The sequence below is a fragment of the Corvus cornix genome, chromosome 1 (genome assembly GCF_000738735.6).
Source record: "Corvus cornix cornix isolate S_Up_H32 chromosome 1, ASM73873v5, whole genome shotgun sequence".
Classification (NCBI taxonomy): domain Eukaryota; kingdom Metazoa; phylum Chordata; class Aves; order Passeriformes; family Corvidae; genus Corvus; species Corvus cornix.
Window position 1 is genome coordinate 101,504,081 of NC_046332.1, and position 20,661 is coordinate 101,524,741.

General features: G+C 38.8%; 1 protein-coding gene across 2 annotated transcripts in view; it reads right to left on the reverse strand.

Moving 5' to 3' along the window:
- Positions 1-2,630: 2,630 nt before the first annotated feature.
- Positions 2,631-20,661, reverse strand: part of CTPS2 (CTP synthase 2) — a 61,691-nt gene continuing 43,660 nt past the window's right edge. The window contains exons 14-20 of one of the 2 annotated variants that reach the window (XM_010394443.2): positions 19,960-20,056; positions 18,081-18,136; positions 16,360-16,456; positions 14,216-14,360; positions 7,714-7,719; positions 5,884-5,994; positions 2,631-4,191 (exon numbers count right to left, since the gene is read on the reverse strand). In XM_010394443.2, coding sequence (XP_010392745.1) covers positions 5,925-5,994; positions 7,714-7,719; positions 14,216-14,360; positions 16,360-16,456; positions 18,081-18,136; positions 19,960-20,056 — 471 coding nt within the window. In that variant the 3' untranslated portion in view covers positions 2,631-4,191; positions 5,884-5,924. The remainder of the gene's footprint in view (positions 4,192-5,883; positions 5,995-7,713; positions 7,720-14,215; positions 14,361-16,359; positions 16,457-18,080; positions 18,137-19,959; positions 20,057-20,661) is intronic. The other variant, XM_010394444.2, reaches the window with a different exon arrangement.

A 20,661-nucleotide genomic window follows, 5' to 3' on the forward strand; every position in this document is an offset into this window, starting at 1 on the left:
CGTGAAACGAAAGAGTAGCCAGGCGCACCCCACCCCCAGTGGGTAGCTCTTTGTTTTCCTTAAGTACCCAGCGATTTGTCCTCTTAGCAACAGTATGTGGGGGGGGGGGGAAATTCCTTTAACAGAAAAAAACTAGAACTCTTAAAGCCCCAACATTAGGTTATCCAAACTATGCTATTGTTAACTTCTCTAGATTCTTCCAACTGTTAACTTTCTTAAATTATTAACTTAGGGTCCATAGGACTAGAAAAGATAGCCTTACCTTTCCAGGAAAATTCCTGAAACACAGAATGTTGTCCACACTTCAGGAATAGCTGGTTTTCTAGACTCTGATCCAAATTTGTGAGAGCATGTTACCAGGAGTCCAATAAAGCAACCAATTTCTCTAAATGAATTAGGATGTTACAAGCAGAGAAAATATTCCATATACAAACAAATCATCAAAGTGTAAAGACTAAAGTACACAATTTTTACAAGATGAAAGACATTTGAATAGACTTTATTCTAGCAGTAGGTCAGCTAGATCACAGCAGGATGTCAAATCCTGCAATCCATGAGGTATTTTAAAGAGCAAGAAACCAAACAGTGCTGAAGATTACTTACTTTTATACGAATAAAAAACAATAGAACTGGTCCACTTTTGTGTTTTAATGAAAAGTTAATTCACATTAAAAAAAAAAAAGGTTAAAAAAATGTTTACAGATAAAATCAAGACAATCAACCAGAGACTGGAAAATCAGCATTTCTGGAATTGCTATTCAGAGGGAATGTCCAACTGAGGCAACACAGACATTTTCTTTGGACATCTAATAGTCACTGATATAAAGATTCTGAATCATTTTAGGGGAGCTATACAAATATGAGCCTTCTACATAGTAAAACACATGTAGACTCTTTTAATAGAATTATTTTAGATGAGTTCTTAATTCATTTCACCCTGTTAGAACATGGTAGTTACCAATTCAGACACAACTGAACACCTGAAAAATCTAGACAGTACCCAATAAAGGGAGAAATATCTGAGATACTAAGTTCACTGTCATCAAAAATACAAAGGCTACTACCTGGGAAACTGTGAGAAATCCTTGAACAAAGTCCCAACCAGTGGGGGACAGGGTGAAGTGGTAAGAGGAAGAGTTTGTCTGGAAGTTATCACAGAGCTAACAGCTACCAATTCACTTTGCTAGCAGGGAAAAACTAAGCACTGTATGGGATAAGATGCCGAGGCACAGAAATACACCACAACTCCCATGCAGACATCCCAGAGAAGAAGCGTCCTACTTGTGTGCAAGGATGAGGTGTTATTCAGCCCTAGGTACATAAACAATTGTATCATTTGTTTACTTTCCCTGTCATGTTGCAGTGAGTTTCTGCAGGATGCTGGAAGAGGCCACATGTTCTCCCAAGGGCAATATTATTCTGCTTCCCCCTTGCTCCACCTCGCTCCCTTTCTCAGCAGATTTTGGTCACCTCATGTATGCAAACAGTGAAGTTGTGGGAAATGAGCTTCAGCCAGTCCCACATAGGTTTGCATAGCTCCTGTTCACTTCTGTGCTGATCTGGCTTTGCTGCCAGCTCAGAAGTCCTCTAGGCTGGAATCAACACTCCCTACTGTCATTGATACACACAGGGTTTCAAACTTTCATTTGTATTGCCATGGCAGCTGTAACACAGCTCTCATGAGGAGGTTAGCTCAGGTTGGTAAGTCATTTGTTGCTTTTACACTTGACTCTCCCTTATCTCTTCCACATCCTTTTGGGCAGCAAGCCCCTGCCCTTGTGATTGTTGACAATCTGCCTTTTCTTTCCCAAAACCTTCCTTTAGCTTGGGGCTGCAATTCCTGCTTACACAGGTTCTTGCAGAGATCTCAACCTCTACTTTTAAGGCATTGCTAAAAACCTCCAGTGTCTTCCTGGCAAGCCAGGGCTTAGATGCCTCTAGAGGATTTCAGGAGAAGTATGCCAGAGTCCCATGAATCTTGGGTCACAGAAAGTCTTCTTTGGTACTACTCTGAATCAACAGTCACACTGATATTAATACAGCTTCAGAAAAACAGCAACCTAATGCAGCATCTGGCCCACCCTCCCACAAGAACTGCCTGGTGAGGAATAGTCTGTTTGGTCAAGCAAATCCTCCTCAATAGATCCAACCTCTGCAGGCATTAAACCCTAGCACATGAAGGTTATCTCTGAGCAGGTAAATAAGGGAAGGAGGAGTGGACGCATACAAAAGATCCAAAAGGACCTGAGGTCTGGTGCACAACAGTTGTTGTGGGAAATCAATCACATGTAGTAAGACAGGTTGCTCCAAAACTGCACTATTTCTCCAAATTGCAAATCTATACGCAGGCAACAAGCAACATGTTCCAAAGGTAGCAAAAGCGATATTCAAACAAAAAGAAACCTCAGCTCCAGGGTAGGACATGATAAGTACGTTAGGCAGGTGTTAAAGGACCCCACCTGTAAAGCTGACAGTGAAACAGGAACCCATGCTGCTGAGATGCAATACTTGACTGGAGATACTCACTTTCTCACAGACAATAAAACTGGGACATGATTAAATGATGAATTCTCTCCTTAACACCACAGTTCACAAATGGCACCATGATTCTTTAGTAGATACCCAAACACTTCCGAATAACACCATTTATTGAAAATGTTTTGAAAATACATTTGCACATTACAGACAATCTTAGGAAATCCTTCACTTTTCACAAAGCAGTGGCCAGTGTCTCTCATGGGGGAAGACATACAGTGACACCAATTCTGCTGTCAGTACTTCTAAGGCACATATTCACGAACTACTTGAGGAAAGTGCTGCCATAAAAATACATTTTGTTTCATTACCATTAAAGCTTCTTTTAGTGAAGAGACAAATTTACTGTGTAACCTGAGATTTTCGAGAGCAATGCACAGCCCTCAAACTCGCTGTTTTACAAAGCTGTAATAATGAACATGGTGCTTTTTATTTTTGTGCAGATACTGACTTTTGATGAATTAAAGAAGCCACTTTGCCCAAAACCAAAATGAAACACAATGGTCAAAATTCAGAATTTTTCTGTAAAGTATGTTCCAAGCATCTGGAGCCCATCAGTTCAGCTGATGTGACACGTTTGATGATGCCCCACTGCTGATGGGATCCAGCCTTACACCTAGAACAGCACCTCTCACCTTACTCTTCTGTCCCAGTGGCTCAGGCTCCAGCCCTGGTTTGCAGGGCTGCCTGCAGTTGTGATGCAGTGGAATAACCTGTGATTTCTAAATTAAAATACATCGTTCCAATCTACAGGGGAATAAGTGCCACGACGATGGAGTGGTCACAGGATGCAGGAAAACAAGGGTGAACCTTACTTAATTTGCTTCATACATATTTACTGCAATTAACTAAGTGTGGCACAGCTGGAGCCCAGATAACACCCCAGGGTTATGATTGGTTTTTCTACGACTTTCACACAAGTGTTCAAACTAGAGTTTAACATATGAACATATTTACTTTCTCTCTTACAAAACACAAATACAAAACCACCTTCTAATATCACTTCTGTAATTTTTGTAGGTCAGAATTACGTTCAGTATTATCAGGCTTCCAGGAGAAATAGAGCAAATGAATTTATATGAAATTAAATTGCTTATCAAAACAAAGTGAAAAATTTCGTATCCAACATTAATTATTATAATCACAAAGAGCTGAAATACAGCAACCATTTTTCATTTGTACATATTGAACAGCAAATAAAGTAAACAATATATATACAAGCTTAATAGGGAAAAAAACCTGAAACAGTTTTCTACTGCTCAAGAATACGACAATCTTCCCTTAAATGTTTTAGTGCATTCCCCCTCATTCCCAAGAACTAATGCATTTTGTCTTCCTGTTCTAAGGCAAACTGAAACCAGTCAAATTTTCCTTCAAATCAAGAACAGCTGTGAACCAGAGAATTGATACATATTCACCTGAGATCACTCTGAAATACAGGACAAGATGAATGATGATTAACAGCTAAGGTGCACAACTGTTTGGTAACTTTTGAAGAGAAACAGCATTTATACAGAACAGTTTTTGCTACAGAACAGTAAAACTGTCATCTGTAATGAGAATTATTGAAAACAGTAGACGAAGAAACAGTATGAGGACTGCAAGCATCTTACTCTTCTACTTTTGTCTATTCAACATTGTCCTGTTCCCAAGTTTCTGTAACATAAAAAGAGGGAGAGGAAGGAAAAATCAATGCAAAAAAAAAATCAATTATTAAAACTATTTCATCTGTAACTCAGTTTATTTCATGCCTTTGTAATTTTCACTCAAATTTGTTGACTGATTTCAAAGTAGTCCTATGTAAATAGCACAAGTAGTTGCATTTCATCTGGATCAAACAGCAAAAAGCAAAACCATGAAGCTAAATGCAGTCTACATGTGTATCCAGCTCTGATTAATGGGTAGAATTAATCACGAGATAAAAATAAATGAGACAATGCTTCTCTCATTCTTTTATATCTGGATTTAGTTATTTAATCCTTTCTAGAGTAATTCTGTTGAATACAATTGGTATCCACTAGTGACATGTTCCAACAAAATCAGCTTGGCTACGGATAACCATTTAAAAGCATCACAACAGTACATTCATCCAAGCACTGAGCAAGTCACTCTGAGACTGTAAACAGAGAACTACCATTCATAAATTCCATTGAGGGAAGCAAGGGCTTTTCCAGAGGGACTATTCTGTACCTTGTGTTGCTCTCAAGAAACAGAACCATTGTGATATTTGGACATGGGAAGGATCCAGGAAAGAGTGAAAAGGAACATTTTGTCTACTTATTTATTGGTTATTTTGGGACAGGCATCAGTACTGTATGTACATGTACCAGGTCATTAACTCATTCAACATTCTGTTCTTCACTCTCATAGTTTGGGGATGGATAATTATCTGTAACACATGGTACAAGAGAGCGAAAAAATTCAATTGAAAATCACAGAAGAAACCCATGCTGCATCTAAGGACTGAACTCCAATTTCTAGTATCTCATGCCACTACTTTGATCAGGAGACCATCAGGCAGAAATGCATCATTCATATGTAGCCTTAATTGTCTGCTTGGCACAGCTGCTTAGCATCTACACCATGTGAAACATAATCAGAGGGGAAAGCTGTGCCCTCCTTACAGAAGTGCTCAGAAATACTGAGAAGCTGAATGAGTGCCATACCAGCCCCAGCTCTGACGAATCTGCATAGGAAAAATAAAGTAAGACTAAGTTTCAAGTCCAGATCCTGCAGAGATCAGGTGTCTCACAGGAAATACAACCTCCAAATTGAAAGGAAATGTATTACTACCATGCTTACAGGTGAATAAACAACCAATCCAACACCACTCTGGCAAAGCCTATGGCAAACAAAGCTACAATTTTATAAAACTTGTTTGTATCTCTATCACTGCAGATTAAAACCAAGCATTTATGTTGGGATGTCTTTGTGGTATCAATGCATCAGATGTAATTACAGGTGAATATTAATGCAAAATTCAAAGTCATCTCTATATAGTGTACTTGAAGTGAATCCAACTTGTAAACTGAAGACATGAACTGTCCCCGTTCCCCCCCCCATAATTTAAAAATGTATTTTTAATGTATTTTCAAACTCTAACACATCTTGGTTTTGTACAGCATCCTACATATAAGATGTACCCAAAACACTTAGCAGATTTTAGCACCTCAATTGCAGATTTAAGCAGCAGAAACAAAAACAATTAAATGCTACAGACAAGAAAGAAGACATAAGCTCTCAGATGGGACTTTAAACAAAATTACAAGAATTAAGTCAACTTTATCTCCTGTTTTAAGTCTAGAATAAATCAGTGTCATAAAGGAGTACCAAAACATTTCAGCTTACCTCAATAGCATCATCCATTTCTGTGCTCTCATACAATCATTTCAGCTTGTGTCAGAATAAGGAAACTCTTTTTCTGGAGAGCTGTCATCGCTTAGGTCACTGTAGCTGTCACTGTTGGAACCAATAAGAATTCAGAAGGATCTAAACCAAATATTTTATTACAAGCCCTCCAACCCATTATGCATATGAAAAACACTTTCCTCAAATGCAACCCATTTCCAGAAAACTTTTTTAAGCTCATGCTTGAAGTACGGTATTTTAGAACACCTTCCTCTAAAGGAATGGGGTGAAGTTTGGAGTTTAAGACCTGATGCGAAAGAATGTTCTACCTAATAAATAGTATGTTCAATTTCTTTTTGCTTGGCTCCTGTACTTTCGTTCTCCATTTTTCTGGTACTGTGTGTCTATGATTATGGTTAACAACATAGAGAATAACAGGTATTCAGAGCTAAAATAAAAGGAATTTCTCCCTTATGGTAAAGAAAATCATTGTTTTAACAAAAAAAAAGTTAAGACAACTTTATTAGCTCAGAATTCTTCAATTTACACTTAAATTATAATTCTTGATCTTCTAGTCAGAATTCAAATAATTTTCATTGCACCAAGCAATATCCTGACAGCTTTTCTAGAGGTTTTATTCCTTTTCGCTGTGTCCTGCAAGAAGCAGACTGGTTTTCACAGACCAAACTGCCATGCAAGTGATTGTTTTGTAAGCAGCGAGAACAAGGAAACTGTGAAGAACAGGAACACCACAGTGACTGAGAGAAAGAAGTGCCCACAAACCACATTTTCAGTCAGTATGATGTTTATTGGATCTCCAAGTTTATCTTAAACCCAAGTGCACTTCAGAAGTGCCTCCAGCCTCAACCCCTTCCTACTATACTAAACTTCTACAGTCTGCTTCCCAGATACTTGAATTTCCCCAGATGAGAAGCCAGCAAAGGGAGCCCAGGAAACTGACAAGTACATTTGAGCAGCAGTAATTCTGGTCAGTCCTGTGACCCTTCAGAGCACATGGTTATCAGCACAGTACAGGTGGGGATCTCAGACCTCATTTGTGTGGGAACATTGTGACAGCCTTGGGTACCAACTCTACTGCACATCTGTCTTGTCACATCTCCCTTTCACCACACACCCCTTCATCCTCCAGACAACAGGAGCCCACTCATGTCGAGTTCTCCATCTCTGGGGATCTCCTACTGAGACATCAAGCACATGACCCACGCAGACAGAGCCTTATCATTGGATCCCAGTGACTGCCTGCTGGGTAGTGCTTCAAAGGAGCCATGCAGCCCCACAGCTGGAGATCTTTGATCGAGACTGCACTGTGGAACAGTGAACAAACTGCACTCAGCTACTCTGGTGCTTGTTACTGAGCACTGCTTGGTAGCCTGAATTTCACCCCCTCTTCTTTGAGAGAAAAGGAAAACCAAAGAAAGAATAGGTAAAAAACCAGACACTTAAACAGAGTGGGACAGGAGAAATGGCACCAACAGTCACCTTGTTTAATTTCTACTTCTGTTAGGAAAGTCTCCCACAGTTACAGCAAGTCACTGTACCAAATTTGTGTAAAACAACACAGATATTCTGGCTGTCCTAACATTAAGACTTTGTCTACAGCACTCTGCCCTTTCTCTGCATGCCACACACACTGTTGATGTGGTTCTTATAAAGAGTGTGTCATATCAGGCTAGTGTGAAATGCTCAATTTGATCATTTCACCAGCTGGTGATCAATTACACAGTTCAAGTGAGGAAAGTGTTGTTAACAGTATGATCAAGCAGGCCAGATGCACACAGACAAACACAACATCACCAATGTTCTACTTACTTTTTTCTGAAAGTATCCATGGAAACAGGGAACAAAAATTCAGTATTATTAAAACAGTTTTGCATTTTCACATCACAGCAAAATAGCAAATACTGTCCACAGAACAGACAGTAAAACCAATTGTAGAGAACTGCATAATCTTATGACAGCCCTGATTTAAGTCCAAAGTCTTCAGAGAACTTCTCTTTTTTAATTAGCTCTGCTGTCCACTGGCAATAGCAGCCCAAAAACATGCCAGAGCTCTGTATACAACACAGTATGGGAATCAGATGTTCAAGTAAAAGTGCCCATGGACCAGTGAGGTGAGTGGAGAACTGCCAAGCTTCATCTCCTGGAGGCAGTAAGGCGCTGATCCCCACCCAGCACTCTCATCACACGTCCTCCCCCACTCAATGACACAGGTTTTAGAGAATTTGCCCACAGAAGCAGTCATACAGCCTGGATTCCTCTGTGATTTCACTGACTTACCACCCCAACTTCCTAAGCCTGTTTTCAGTTTGCCGAAGCTGAGGCTCACTTGGCCACTAGCACAGAGGCTGAAACACTTACTCAGCTGGTGACAATTTTGCTCCTGTTCCTACACTGCCCAATTTCTGTACAAGATCTGACACCACATCCCAGAGAAGAGCTGTCATCATCACATTCTTGACTTCTGCAGTAGTACCTCACAGTCTCCCCTACTTTAGGGCTGCTCTATGGGGTGTAAGTCTCACAAGCAGGCCACAGGGCAAGAAAGGTAGGGGAAATACCCAGGTTAGGATCAGCCCTTGGGCTTCAGAATCAGGTAGCTGTCAGTCTCTCAGTTTCAGCTGCTTGAATGATATCTCTAAGCACACCCAGAACCTGTGGCATCATCTTAAAAATAACAACTTGGACCCCAAGGAAACCAGAACTTCAAGAGTTAAGCTGCCAGTGGACTTGAAATCAAAGAGGGACTTGTGAAACTTGGCATACCTACATCTGTGTGTTACAGCTTCAAACCAGCACTGGTGTCAAGTTTCTAAGATTTATTCTGATGTCAAACATATTAAACTCACGTAATCTGAAGGAAAACGGCAGGTGGCATTAACCATAAACAAGCCATCTTTTCTCTTTGGAATAAAAATGTGTACTTTGTTCCAAATTACAATGAGTTGTATACAGATACTAAACACAAAACCCAAATCGATGCTTCGTGCTCACAGTTGGTAATATTAAGTTACCTTTAAATCTGCTTGCTGTGAAAGTGGTAGGGGTGAGAAATCAAATAGACCCAGCTTCCCTTTATGAAATTCTTTTTCACACTGAGCCAACTACTGAAGAAATATACTTACATTTGCTTCAGCAAGTTTTCTCTCAGTTTGTGTTCAAATAAATTATCTTTGGCAGGAGCCTGACACCCACTTCATTTTATTTGTGACAATTCTTACAACAGTGGACTCCAACAAAAAGAAGCTGCTGAGCATATTTGAGGCCACCAGTCCTAAAACCTAACCCAAATGGGTTGGTTTTTTTGGTGGTTTGTTTTTTTTTGTTTGGTTTTTTTTTTTTGGGGGGGGGGGGGGGGTTTTTTTGGTGGGATCTGGAGTATAAAGAAGTGGCCAAGGATAAAAAAAAATAACAAAACTCTATGCAGTGTCACTGCATCTAATCAGTCACTTTAGTTTTTAAGATAAAGAATTTTGGTCACTTTGCTCCTGTAAAATGGGTACTCTTTGAACATTCTGTTTTTCACTTGGAAAATCCAGATCAATATTCTTTAGAAACAAAGCATTTGGCAGTTTCAGGGGAGCTTTTCTTTCATTCATTTTTAATGTAAAATTGACAAATAACTCCTTTTCCAGAAACATAAGGAATCTAAACAATTATTCAGTAATGCTATGCCCTGCAAGGAGCCAAGCAAAGTGCATTTCTTCCTCAGTGCAAATTAAAAATACATGAAGTACAGATAAATTTAGTGCAGGCTGCAGTTGTTTAAGTTGTTTAGCTTTTGAGGACTCACTGAAAGGAAATCTGTAAATTACTATCATTTATTTCTCCCCAAAAGCTGAATTATTAAATCGTTAAAACATTATTTTGAATAAATGCATACTTGATTGTGCAATTGTTACAACTGCAGTCACCCATATCCTTGGTGTGTATTTTTATGATCATTATGTGGTCATAAAAATCATAGATATAATTTATGGTCATAAAAATAATATATATCATTTATTATGATGGTCATCATGATACAATCATATGCTTCCATAAAACATCATTTCATTTTGGAGTCCCTCACCACATACCCAAGACTCCCCAGTTCTGACCTGCCAGCCACCTGCACTCACATAACTGGACTTAGGATAACATCTTCATCTGGGATAGGCACCAGCAGCTCCCTACAATCACTGGAGAGAAACAGGCACTTGCAGCATGTAATGCATAACTGACCCACAGAACAGTTATAATGAGCTATTTGCTTCTTTAAAGTGCATTTTCACTTAACAACTACAGAAAAAGACTTGAGGTGAGTAGCTCAGAAGGGTTTTCACTGTAAACATCTAACATTTAAATGACAAAGTTAGCTGACATAACTAACCATTACTAAGTACCGGTATGGCTCAGAAAGGATTTCCTTTAAAACTTTTCCACAGTTTTCTGTAAGAGCTCGGAGAGTAACAGGGTCTTCGTTGCCCCAACAGGGTCCTTGGTGCCCTCACCTGGGACCTGCACCACTGGAAGGTCACTGGAGCCAGAGCACTTGCCTTCTGTGGTGATTGTGTTACTGACTCCTGCTGGTGAGGATGCCATCCCTACCAGGACAGCTCCCACCCCCGGCTCCTGGATTGCCTTCTTTTGTGGAGCAGCCCTTCCCTTGCTGCTCTCTTGACAATCTTCAAATCACATTTCCTTCAATCATATGTCTGGATTTGGCCAATGCCAGAAGCATGATGCTGTGCCAAATGTGTTCTTGACTGGGGACAACATACAGGGGACATCAGGCACCAGAACATTTCACACGGGTTGTTTTCTGTTCTGTTCATAGGTGCTTTCCTCCACAGCTGATCTGGGAGATTAGCTGGACCATGATAATGCAGTAAGCACCATATGGGCAAATTTTCTGAGTTTTTTGGTGTTTTATTTAATGCACCACTCCTTCTGTCCTCTGGCCACTTTTGTTCCTTGTCTCTGAACACAGCTCATATGTCATCTTTCATTAATAACCTGCCCAGAACTCAAGAGTCCTCTGTGACTAGATGGCATTGGATTGGTGCCTCACATTAGCATATTCACTAATGCTTTGCCAAAGTTTCTTCTGGCAGCAGTCAGAGCTGCCCACGCTTACTTGCCTAGGAACACCTCTCACTTCCTACATTTCCTCCCATGTACTGGACATTTGTGTTGAAATTATTTATCTTTAGCTTATCCTCTTCCTCCAAAGATGTCATTATATTCAGCAGAGATGACTAAATTCCCTACATATTTTTTTGTTATTTCTTTGTTCTGAATAGCGCTTTCAGCTCTAATTCAAATGACATTATTTGAAAATATAATTAATGCACTCTGACTTACTCTTGCAGGCCATTAATAAAGGTGCTGGTTTTAGACAAAGAAGAAACAAAGCCTGCTGATGCTAAACTGGATAAGGAAAAAAAAACAAACCAAACCAAAACAAGCAACATGGCTTTATTGTACACCAGTGGTTTTGCAACCCACATTACACTGTTCCCAAAGATAAGTCAGTTTTTATTGATTTTTTCAAATGAAACTATGTAAGTCTCAGTAAAAGCCAACAACATTACATGTGAAGTTCTCCTCTTCATCCACTAGTTTCCTGTTAAAACCTTTTGTTTTCTCTTATAAAGCAGTGTATTTTTGGGTATTGTACACTTCAAGTCTCATGTGTTTTTTTCTCTGTCCTTGAAAATGCAAATGTAAACTAGCAGCCTCCCACCATCTTACTCACTTCTCTATGAAATGGAAACTTCAGTATTTCCATGGAAAGGTTTGGAAAAGGTCATGATCTAAAACCATTCACAAGGAAATGAAGTGCGCAGCATTGTTTGATGGTTGGGCACTCGTGCCATAAAGCACAAGAGGCTGAAACCACAAAGACAACTTGGGTGCCCAACTACCACTTCAGGTAAATAATTAACAATTAATCATCAAGTTACTCTGATCCTTTTGGTCAGTTCTTGACTGCCTCTATATACACCCAAGTTTCTGGGAACTAAATTTACCCCAGAGAATGCATTCCAGTCTCAAACTAGGTATGCTCATGCCTATGTAGGCCTATGTCTGTACCAGACTAGGCCTCACAAAAATTTAAGAGAAGGTTTATTCACTTTCATTTATTTAGGGCACTCTCCTGGAAGTTGTAATGCATCTTTAAATTTATTATTAGCTTTGCTTACAAGCTAGGGCTTCTGTCCAGGTGTCAAATATTCTAAAATTGCACCCTAATTATGGGGCTGTTAAATGTTCTGGAGTAATAGTTTCCTGTTAAGACACTCATGCTGAAATACATATTTCCTTTTGTCTCAGGACTTCATCATTCACTCTCTTTTTAGTGTTTATGGTAGCCTTGCATAGGTAATCTGCTCAACTTGCTGGTCTCCACAAATTCTCTTGCAGCTTCCTTTGCTCTAGTCAACAGCACAACCACAACTCATGTGGGCAGTGCTGGCTGAGGTGTGCAGAAAATCCTCTCCTCAGATTTCTTTCAGCCTTGTTATGACATGCCTTAGCTTTACAACTCAATGAAATCATCAGCATTCCGGGGTTTAAGGGTTTACACTGGCAATCTTTCCACTCAGCAGGTGGGTATGTTAGTATGACTGGGTGTGCTGTAACTAGCACTGACTCCCTCCTGAACATTCTTCCCTACAAAATGTTCCCCTTTTGGCCTCAAAATGCTTTCCTATTCCAGTGCTCTTTCTCAAGCCAGAGGGGTTTTGCTTGATTGCTGTGTAACTAGGTAAATAGCAAAATCTGTCATTTTAGATACTAAGTTTTGGGGTGTGGATTTTTGTCTTTGCTAAATGTTTTAAGATTTGGTAGAAGTTTATTCTACGAATACGAAGAAAAAAGAGATGGGTATACATTTTGAATGGTTAATTCAAGTAGGTCTGAGTGGGGCACATTCAGTAATGGCTGAAACTTTAGGTCAAGGTTAGATAGCATAGCTGCTATAATGCTAAGGGATATAAATTAGCAGGACACATGCAGATCACTCATTAAAAAAAAGTAATTTTTCTATATCTCAGAGAAATAAATAGGTTTACTTATGAGACAAAGCAGTGTAAGGAAGTATACTGGGAGCTATGAAGCAAGATGAATTGTGAGCCAGAGTGCCCACCAAGAGGGTAAGACTGAAGATAACTGTGATGGAAGACTCTACCTTGCCAAGCACCACAAAAATTTGATCTGTGTATTGCACCAGCAAAGATTTTAAAAGGTAGCTAACATTCTGACCACTACTAACAATGGCAGGCTAAGGTAACAGGAGTGTTTCAATCCAGCTGTAGTTCACAGATCAGAAATTCATTCTCTTTGTATGTACATCATTCCACAACTGGGCAGAGTGAATAAAGGAGTAAGGAACCAAAACAGATTGGTCTGGCCTGGCTATTTTCCCATTACTACTCAAACTTGAATAAAGTTTCTATTTCTCTCTTAACAAATGGACCTCATTTTAATAAAACACAAGACTCAGGAAAAAAAAAGAAAAAAGCCCAATCCACAGCATTAATAAGTTTGGTGTCTTGTTTAGAGGAAAAGCCAACATGCCAAAGTTGGATCTGTTCAATGTTATTATTCAGTCATTTTATGATTTTTTTTCATTTTTTGTTATTGTGCCCAAGGCTTCCCTCTGACTTATTATTGCTATTATAATGAAATAGTAACTGCTATTAATATCATTGAAATAAACAAGAATTAGTTAACCCTGGCTAAAAAAAAAACCATTGCCACATTCAATAAACCAAAGCCTCTGTGTCCAAGAGACCAAGGACAGAGTTTTGGCTGAACCATCCAGTTCTGACTGAGATCCAAACCCTGTAAGTCTAAAGGTATCCCAACTGTTTTATTTAAGGCCTGTCTCTGAAAGACAGTATTTATTATTTAGCTACTGCAAAATAAAATCAGTGTTTTCTTTGTTATTGCTATCATCATTCAAGTACAACTAGGTAAGAATTTCACTTCATTGCTTGATCCTCTAGCAAATCTCTTTCCCTATGAAGCCATGGAAGTTAACACAGGAGGCTGCTATCTTCATTTGAATTTACTAAAGGTTTTTTACTTTTTTTCTGATTGTAATGTGGGGTTCTGGCTTTAGCCCTAATAACCTCTGAAAAGGAAGAAGTGAGGAACTGTACTTCCTGCTTACAGGTTACTTTACACCTGGGTTTATGACAGGCACACACAGCAGCAAGCAAATCAATACATCCTTTTCCTCTTCTGGGCTTCTGAACTGAAGGATGGGATAGTCCCTCCAAAAATGTGACTGTCAAACTGCAGGCAAGCAACAAAGAAAGATTACCTTGGAGACAATTTACATCCACGCTGCAGGTATGCATTCAGTGTCCCAGTTGCTGCTAGCAACAGTCCAAGGTACGGAGGTGAAGGCTTCATAGGTCTTGAGGAAAATTCTGGGTGGAACTGAACTCCCACAAAATATGGGTGATCTACAAGACAGACATCAAGGAAAATTACACAATTTAGGAAGAAGATAGTAAAAAAACTTTCAGGAAAAAACCTTATTGAAGATTTCAGGCAGGTGTCCAGAAGCCAGAGCAGCACATGTCAATTTAAGGGTGAGGCAGCAGCAACCTTCTTTCCACAAAAAGCAACTGACAATAGAGGCAGAAGGTTAGTAGGTCAAACTAAGGAAAAATCATCCTGTGATTCATAAAAACTGAAAAATAAACCTGTACCAACATGTAAGGGTGGGAGGAGGGGGGCACAAGTGGAAAAGTCACAAAGTTTACATTTATTTATTTCAATTCCCAGTATCTATTTAGGCATGTCTATTCAGAACAATATGCTGCTTCATCCACTCTTACATCTTCACCTGTTTCTCATGCAAAGCACCTTTTTACTACTGCTTCTGCTTCCTTTCTGTCTTCTTCAAAAGAATAGAGGAGGAAGAAAGTTTTTGTACTCTTTCATGCTGGGAACCTGTTCTTTCTCTGTTTTAAAGGAGCTAACATTAACCACTTCTAGTTTTGTCCAATGCCCTGGCACTAACTGCAGATTCTTGTTCAACAGTTTCCAAAATAATTCCCAACATTCAAGGAAATACTCTGCAGTACAGAGTAAGTGATGAGAAGAAATCAGGGGTTTTCTTCTAGGAAGGTAAGCTATATGGTCTAGTATACTGTTCTCTCTGCTGCTGTATATTAAAGAGAACCTGGATCCTAAATTTATCCCATAACTTCAACAACAAAGCACCAAATATTTCCTGTGGGGATATTTTGCTTAAAAGTATGGCCTAAGCTAGCTGGTGTACTGTTATTTCTATGCTTCTACTCCAACCCACTCTACTCCCTATGATGATTGTTTTTCTTTAGTAACCCATCTCCTTGCAGCCCATTGTGAAATAATTTCAGATTTTACTGCTGCTTTTCTTTCTTCCACAGTAACGTGCAATTTAAAATTTCTGCCTGATTGATTTCTCAGTGCTCTCTACAGAAGTTTTTTCATGCAGGGCAGACAAAATAACCTCCCAACACCAGCACGTGTAACAGAGATAATCTGTCAGGAACAAACTAATCCAAGAACATCCATGACAATTAGTAGTTCACGAATTCACATCTATCCTTTGCTCTCAGATTACTCTCTGTGGCACAGTTGCTTGACATTATATGTCAGTGTCCATATTCCAACCCTGGTTCAAAATCACAGCACTGTTCTTCAACATACCATGGAATGTACTAAATGAATTCTCAGGTGCATCATGCCACAAGTAGCACTCCATAGGCTAATAATGTATTCTGATTATGATTTTATGTTTCTGTGCATGGAATTTATCTTGACCAATGGCAATTAGGGGTCACATAAGAAAGGGGAATAAAAAAAACTTGTAGTCTGCATCTTCAGGTGCCTGATAATTATCTAGCCAACAGTGACTTAACACTAAGGAGTTAATCAAACATCCAATTAAAATCAAAAAGATAGTTTTGAAAAGCTACTCTGTGTACCATTCAACGAACATATGCAGTGTAACTCTTTTTTTATTTCAGAACCTTTTAGAGAAGACATCAAGTCTTACTTGGTGAAGGAGTATTTCCAAAGTATCAAATACTCATCTCTCTGAATCTTCTTCTTCTTTCACTTCTGTGAAAGAAAGGAGCTTGCTTTCTATCTGACTTTCATACTTTCATTTATATGATTCTAACCACAGGGTAACTGAAAGAGACAAAATGATTGGATGGCACGTTGGGAGGTCTCTATTCCCTACCTCCAGCTCAAAGCAGGGACAAATTCAAAGTTAAATCAGGTTGCTGACAGCTTTGTCTAGTCAAGTTTTGAAGGTCTCTACTGCAAGGATGAAGATTTCACAGACTCTCTAGGTAATATACTCTGTTATGACAGCTAAATATTGTGCCTACATGTTGTTTAACAACCTATAGTTTATACAGTTTTAACAGATGAATAAGTATTACAAACAAGTAAGACACTCACTCTCCAGTTCAATAATTTCCATCCTGTTCCCTTCTGTATCATGGCCAACAAATTTCAAACCTTTCTCTTCAAAGCAGTGAGTCAACTCAGGGTTCACCTGAAACATTGAAAGCAATAATAATTGTCGTTCTGTTTATTTTTGGATTTAACAAACAGTAGCAGTTAATTGTAATGTTTTTTTACATGCATACAAGAATGAAAAGAATTGGGTAAGGGTTGGGAAATTTTCCTTTCCTGTTTTAACAACTCTGGCATAAATTTGTAAAAGTGGGCATGTTTATTAAATAAAGATATTAATCAGTAAAAGTTACTATGCAACATTCAAAAATTAAAGCCAGGGTCCCTTCTGCTTGCTGCCCACCTGAATCCAAGCAGCCTGCATTCCCCCTTTTTTAAATGGCCCACTAGATGTAGGTATAGACTGACCTCCCCTTCAAACACTGCATTTCAGTGGTTATGACAAAAGCTGTGATTCAGCTCTTCCTTCAAACTGAGGAGCTCTGCAGTGAGCTGTCTCATTTCCTTGATGATGTTCTACCCACTCAGTTAACAGCCAAACTTTGCGCAGGTTTACCACCATCACACTTTCCTCCCTTTTAAGGAAGGTTAATACTGTCTGAATCAGTTATAGCATGCACCTATCTGATAGTTCACCCCTTTGGAGACACTGATGGAGTCAGACCCCTTTTGAACTACCTCAGAGATAACTCCAGAAGTCCACCTCTTGCCTGCCTCCTTGAATGACAATATTTTGAAAGTATTCAGGCGCCTTTTCTCAGATATTTGCACACAGAGGAGTGGTCCCATACAAAGGAGTTGGATGGCAGGAAGCAAGTGATCTGAACCAGCCTCTGAGCTGCAGATGCCTGAAGTCTCCCCACATTTAGACCACAAAAGAATGTGCACTACCCAAACATAATCTGTGCCTTTAAATAAGCCAAACTGGCCAGCACATTTAAGCATTACAAGCCTTTACTTTTCAAATATTTCCCAGAAGGCCAAGCCAGGTAATCTCTAACACTGCTTTCCAAGACCATTTTTCTAGATACTGCATCTTCTCTCCCACAAAAACTGCATACAACATTATTCCCCTCTACTGAACAACTGCAAGAACACCTCAGCAATAGCTTGGGTGGTGCCAGGCCCCTCAGCACAAGAAAGAGATTGACATGAGTCCATAGGAGGCCCAACCACAATGGTTAGGGGCTGGACCACATGCAACATAAGAGGAGACTGGATGAGCTGGATTTGTTCAGCCTGGGAAAGGGAAAGCAACGAGTGGATCTCATGGCTGACTTCAGCTATCTATGGTATAAAGAAACTCTGCTCAAAAATGCATAGCATGTGACTGAGACCAAAAGAGAAACACTCAAGGAAATCTCCTATTAGATACAAGGGAAAAGGTTCACAATGAAGTGGTTAAGCGTCGGAACGAATTGTCAAAAGATGCTGTGGATTCTCTCTTCAAAGAGATTCAAAATTAGATGGAACAAAATCCTGAGTGATCTAATTTTACAGATGGCTCAGCTCCAAACAAGGAGTTGGACCAAAAGACTTATTGAGAGAGGTTTCTTTCAATCTAAATTATACTATCTAACCACTACTAAATTTTGGTTTATGTTTATGTAAGAAATCTCCCACTAGCTTTTTTTCTGCCTACCAAGGGAAACACAATATGTCAAGCTTTACTTTTGAGCACAAAGTACATTAGCAGTGCTTACCTCATATCGATGCCTGTGTCGCTCCTCTACAAACATTTCATCACCATAAAGTTTCTCTGAATATACAAAAGAGAAATTAATGCCAATGTGTTGCTTTAATAGTTACTACAATTATTTCTTGTAATTTAAACCTCAAAAAAGTCACATTTAGCACATGTTAAACATAACAAGACATTATTCATCTCACTGCACTTTTCAGTTTTTCCTGACTGATGACCAGTTTCTTTTCATTTACTGTTACCTGAGTTTATTCAGGATTCATATTCAACATTCCTTGACTCAAAATATCTTAGGCAGACTAGAATCTAAATAGGCTTTAACTAATTTAAATTGTAAAGCTCAAAGAAATAAAAAAATGTCTGAGTGAACCAGCAGTGTAAAATCCCTTTAGGGTTTTACAACAGTTGCGCACAAAAGATTCAGGGAAGGAAGCCTTAGCATCTGTTCCATTTTAATAGATTATGCATGGCACCTGGCATAATACCTCCAAAGAACAAACAGAGAATATTGCTTTTCTCTGTTTTCCTGATCTCATTACCCAAATGACTCTTGCAGTCCTCTGTGTGTAATCTTGAACACTCCAAATTTCACAGCAACAAGGAGCAAGTCAGAGGTAGGCAGTAAACCAGATCTTAATCATATCTCTCACTTATCATCATGGCTCAAACTTTGCTCTCAATTTATCCTAAGATCATTAGGATTACTACCTTGCTAGGGGGTTGGTACAAGAACTAGACTGCCAGGAACATCTTCAAAAATTGCAGAATAATAGTACTGCCATTTTTAAAAAAAATGGTGTATGTCTTAATTTTAAGACAAATTACTTATGGGATAATACTTTTTTTCAAAAGTATTATTTCCATTCAAGTTGTAGAGCATAACAAAAAGAAATCAGATTTCCTGATTAAACTACCAGAACTTTTTGACTCTTTCTAAAGAAAGATCTAAACAGACCTAAACAGCTCATAACATTGGTCAAGAGTTACAACACATGTTAATTTTTATTAACTTTTCCAAGAAGTGCTTAGGCCACAGAACAACTTGGACATTGTGATATATATATATATCTGTATCACATGTAGGCAAAGCATCACCCAGGTTCGTTAGATCACTACTATGGCCATCTCTAGAAACACAGATTTTTCATTAAATGTGCGTATTTATTACACTTTGGTCTCCTGCTGAAGTAGATGTCATTTTTACACACTCAGAAGGATATATTCCTTAAGTTCAACATAGCTTAATAGAGAACAGTTCAGCTCAGTATCAGGGGCAGGGCAATAAAAGAAATATGCACATATTTAATCAATAGACAAGAAACTACATTTGACACAATTGCAGCATCACCTGTATTACTACTGTATAAAGGGCTGATTAATAGGAGACAAGTATTACTTCAATTTTAAAATACACATAGATCAAATTAAACAATTTGTTCCATATTCTGGGGTTTTTTTATTTTGTTATCTGAAGCATCCTGTTACAGCAAATCATGTGCCTTTCCTGCAACAGATACTTTGCTTTCCCGAAACAAGACTGCTTCCAAGGCCAGGCTAGCAAATAGGAAGAAAGTGCTCTGACCTTCCCAAGAATATAATGAATTAAACTGCCATGAAATTAATTTCAGTTTTCTCAACATTTTACTCATTGTTTTTAAAAAAGCATTAGACCCTAACTGACAGTTTCACTGGGAGTTACGGATGTCTCTCATTTCTTTTTTACATTCCAATTCTCAATAAATGTAAATAACAGGATCAGAATGAATGAGCTCAGGGAAGCTGTCACTCAACTGTTTGCTTTAGGTTATAGCATTTTTGATTTTCCAGGTTACAAAGTTCCTATCCAAAAGGCAAGTCATAAGAGCAGAAAAATAACTTACTTAAAACAGAATTTTCAGTTTTGAAAACTGTCCTCCTCTTCCCCAGTCTCATTGTTCCTCCCATATCTCCAGGATTGTGTTCTGGCATGTCAATAACCTGTAGAGAAAAGTTGTATAGACACTGTTTCATTCAACAAATAAAAAATCCCTAAAACAAGCTTGCCTTGCAAGCTGCACAGATGTGTAAGTGGAACTTTATGTATTTTACCTCCAATTCCCAATTATTATTTCTCTTTGGTTTTTCTAATGCTTTGTTCTTCAGTACTGGCAGTGTAATAGACTGACATTGTTAACCAGTTGGTGACAAACTTTTTCAATTAATGTTAAGGTTAACAAAAGCAACTTACTAATTTCTTATTTTAATTTTTGGGGTAGAAAAAAACCCCTTCCTTTTAAATATAATACCCAAATGTTACCAGTAGGATAACTCTGCCCAAAGCTATTCTTTGTGCTAGGAGTCCACAGATTTTTAAAAATTCAAATTCACAGACCAAAAAAATCCTCCAAGTGATAAAGACACCATCTCTGGAAAAACAAAGTCCCTGAACCTCACAGTGTTAGACGCTGAAAGATTATCCTGAGCAAATATTCCTGTAAATTCTGCCATTTCTTATATTGCTCTTTCTTATGCTAAGAGGCCCAAACAGCTGTGTTATCAGGTGAGAAGACAATCTCCTTCTTGGGAAGTGGGAAGAGGGAAAG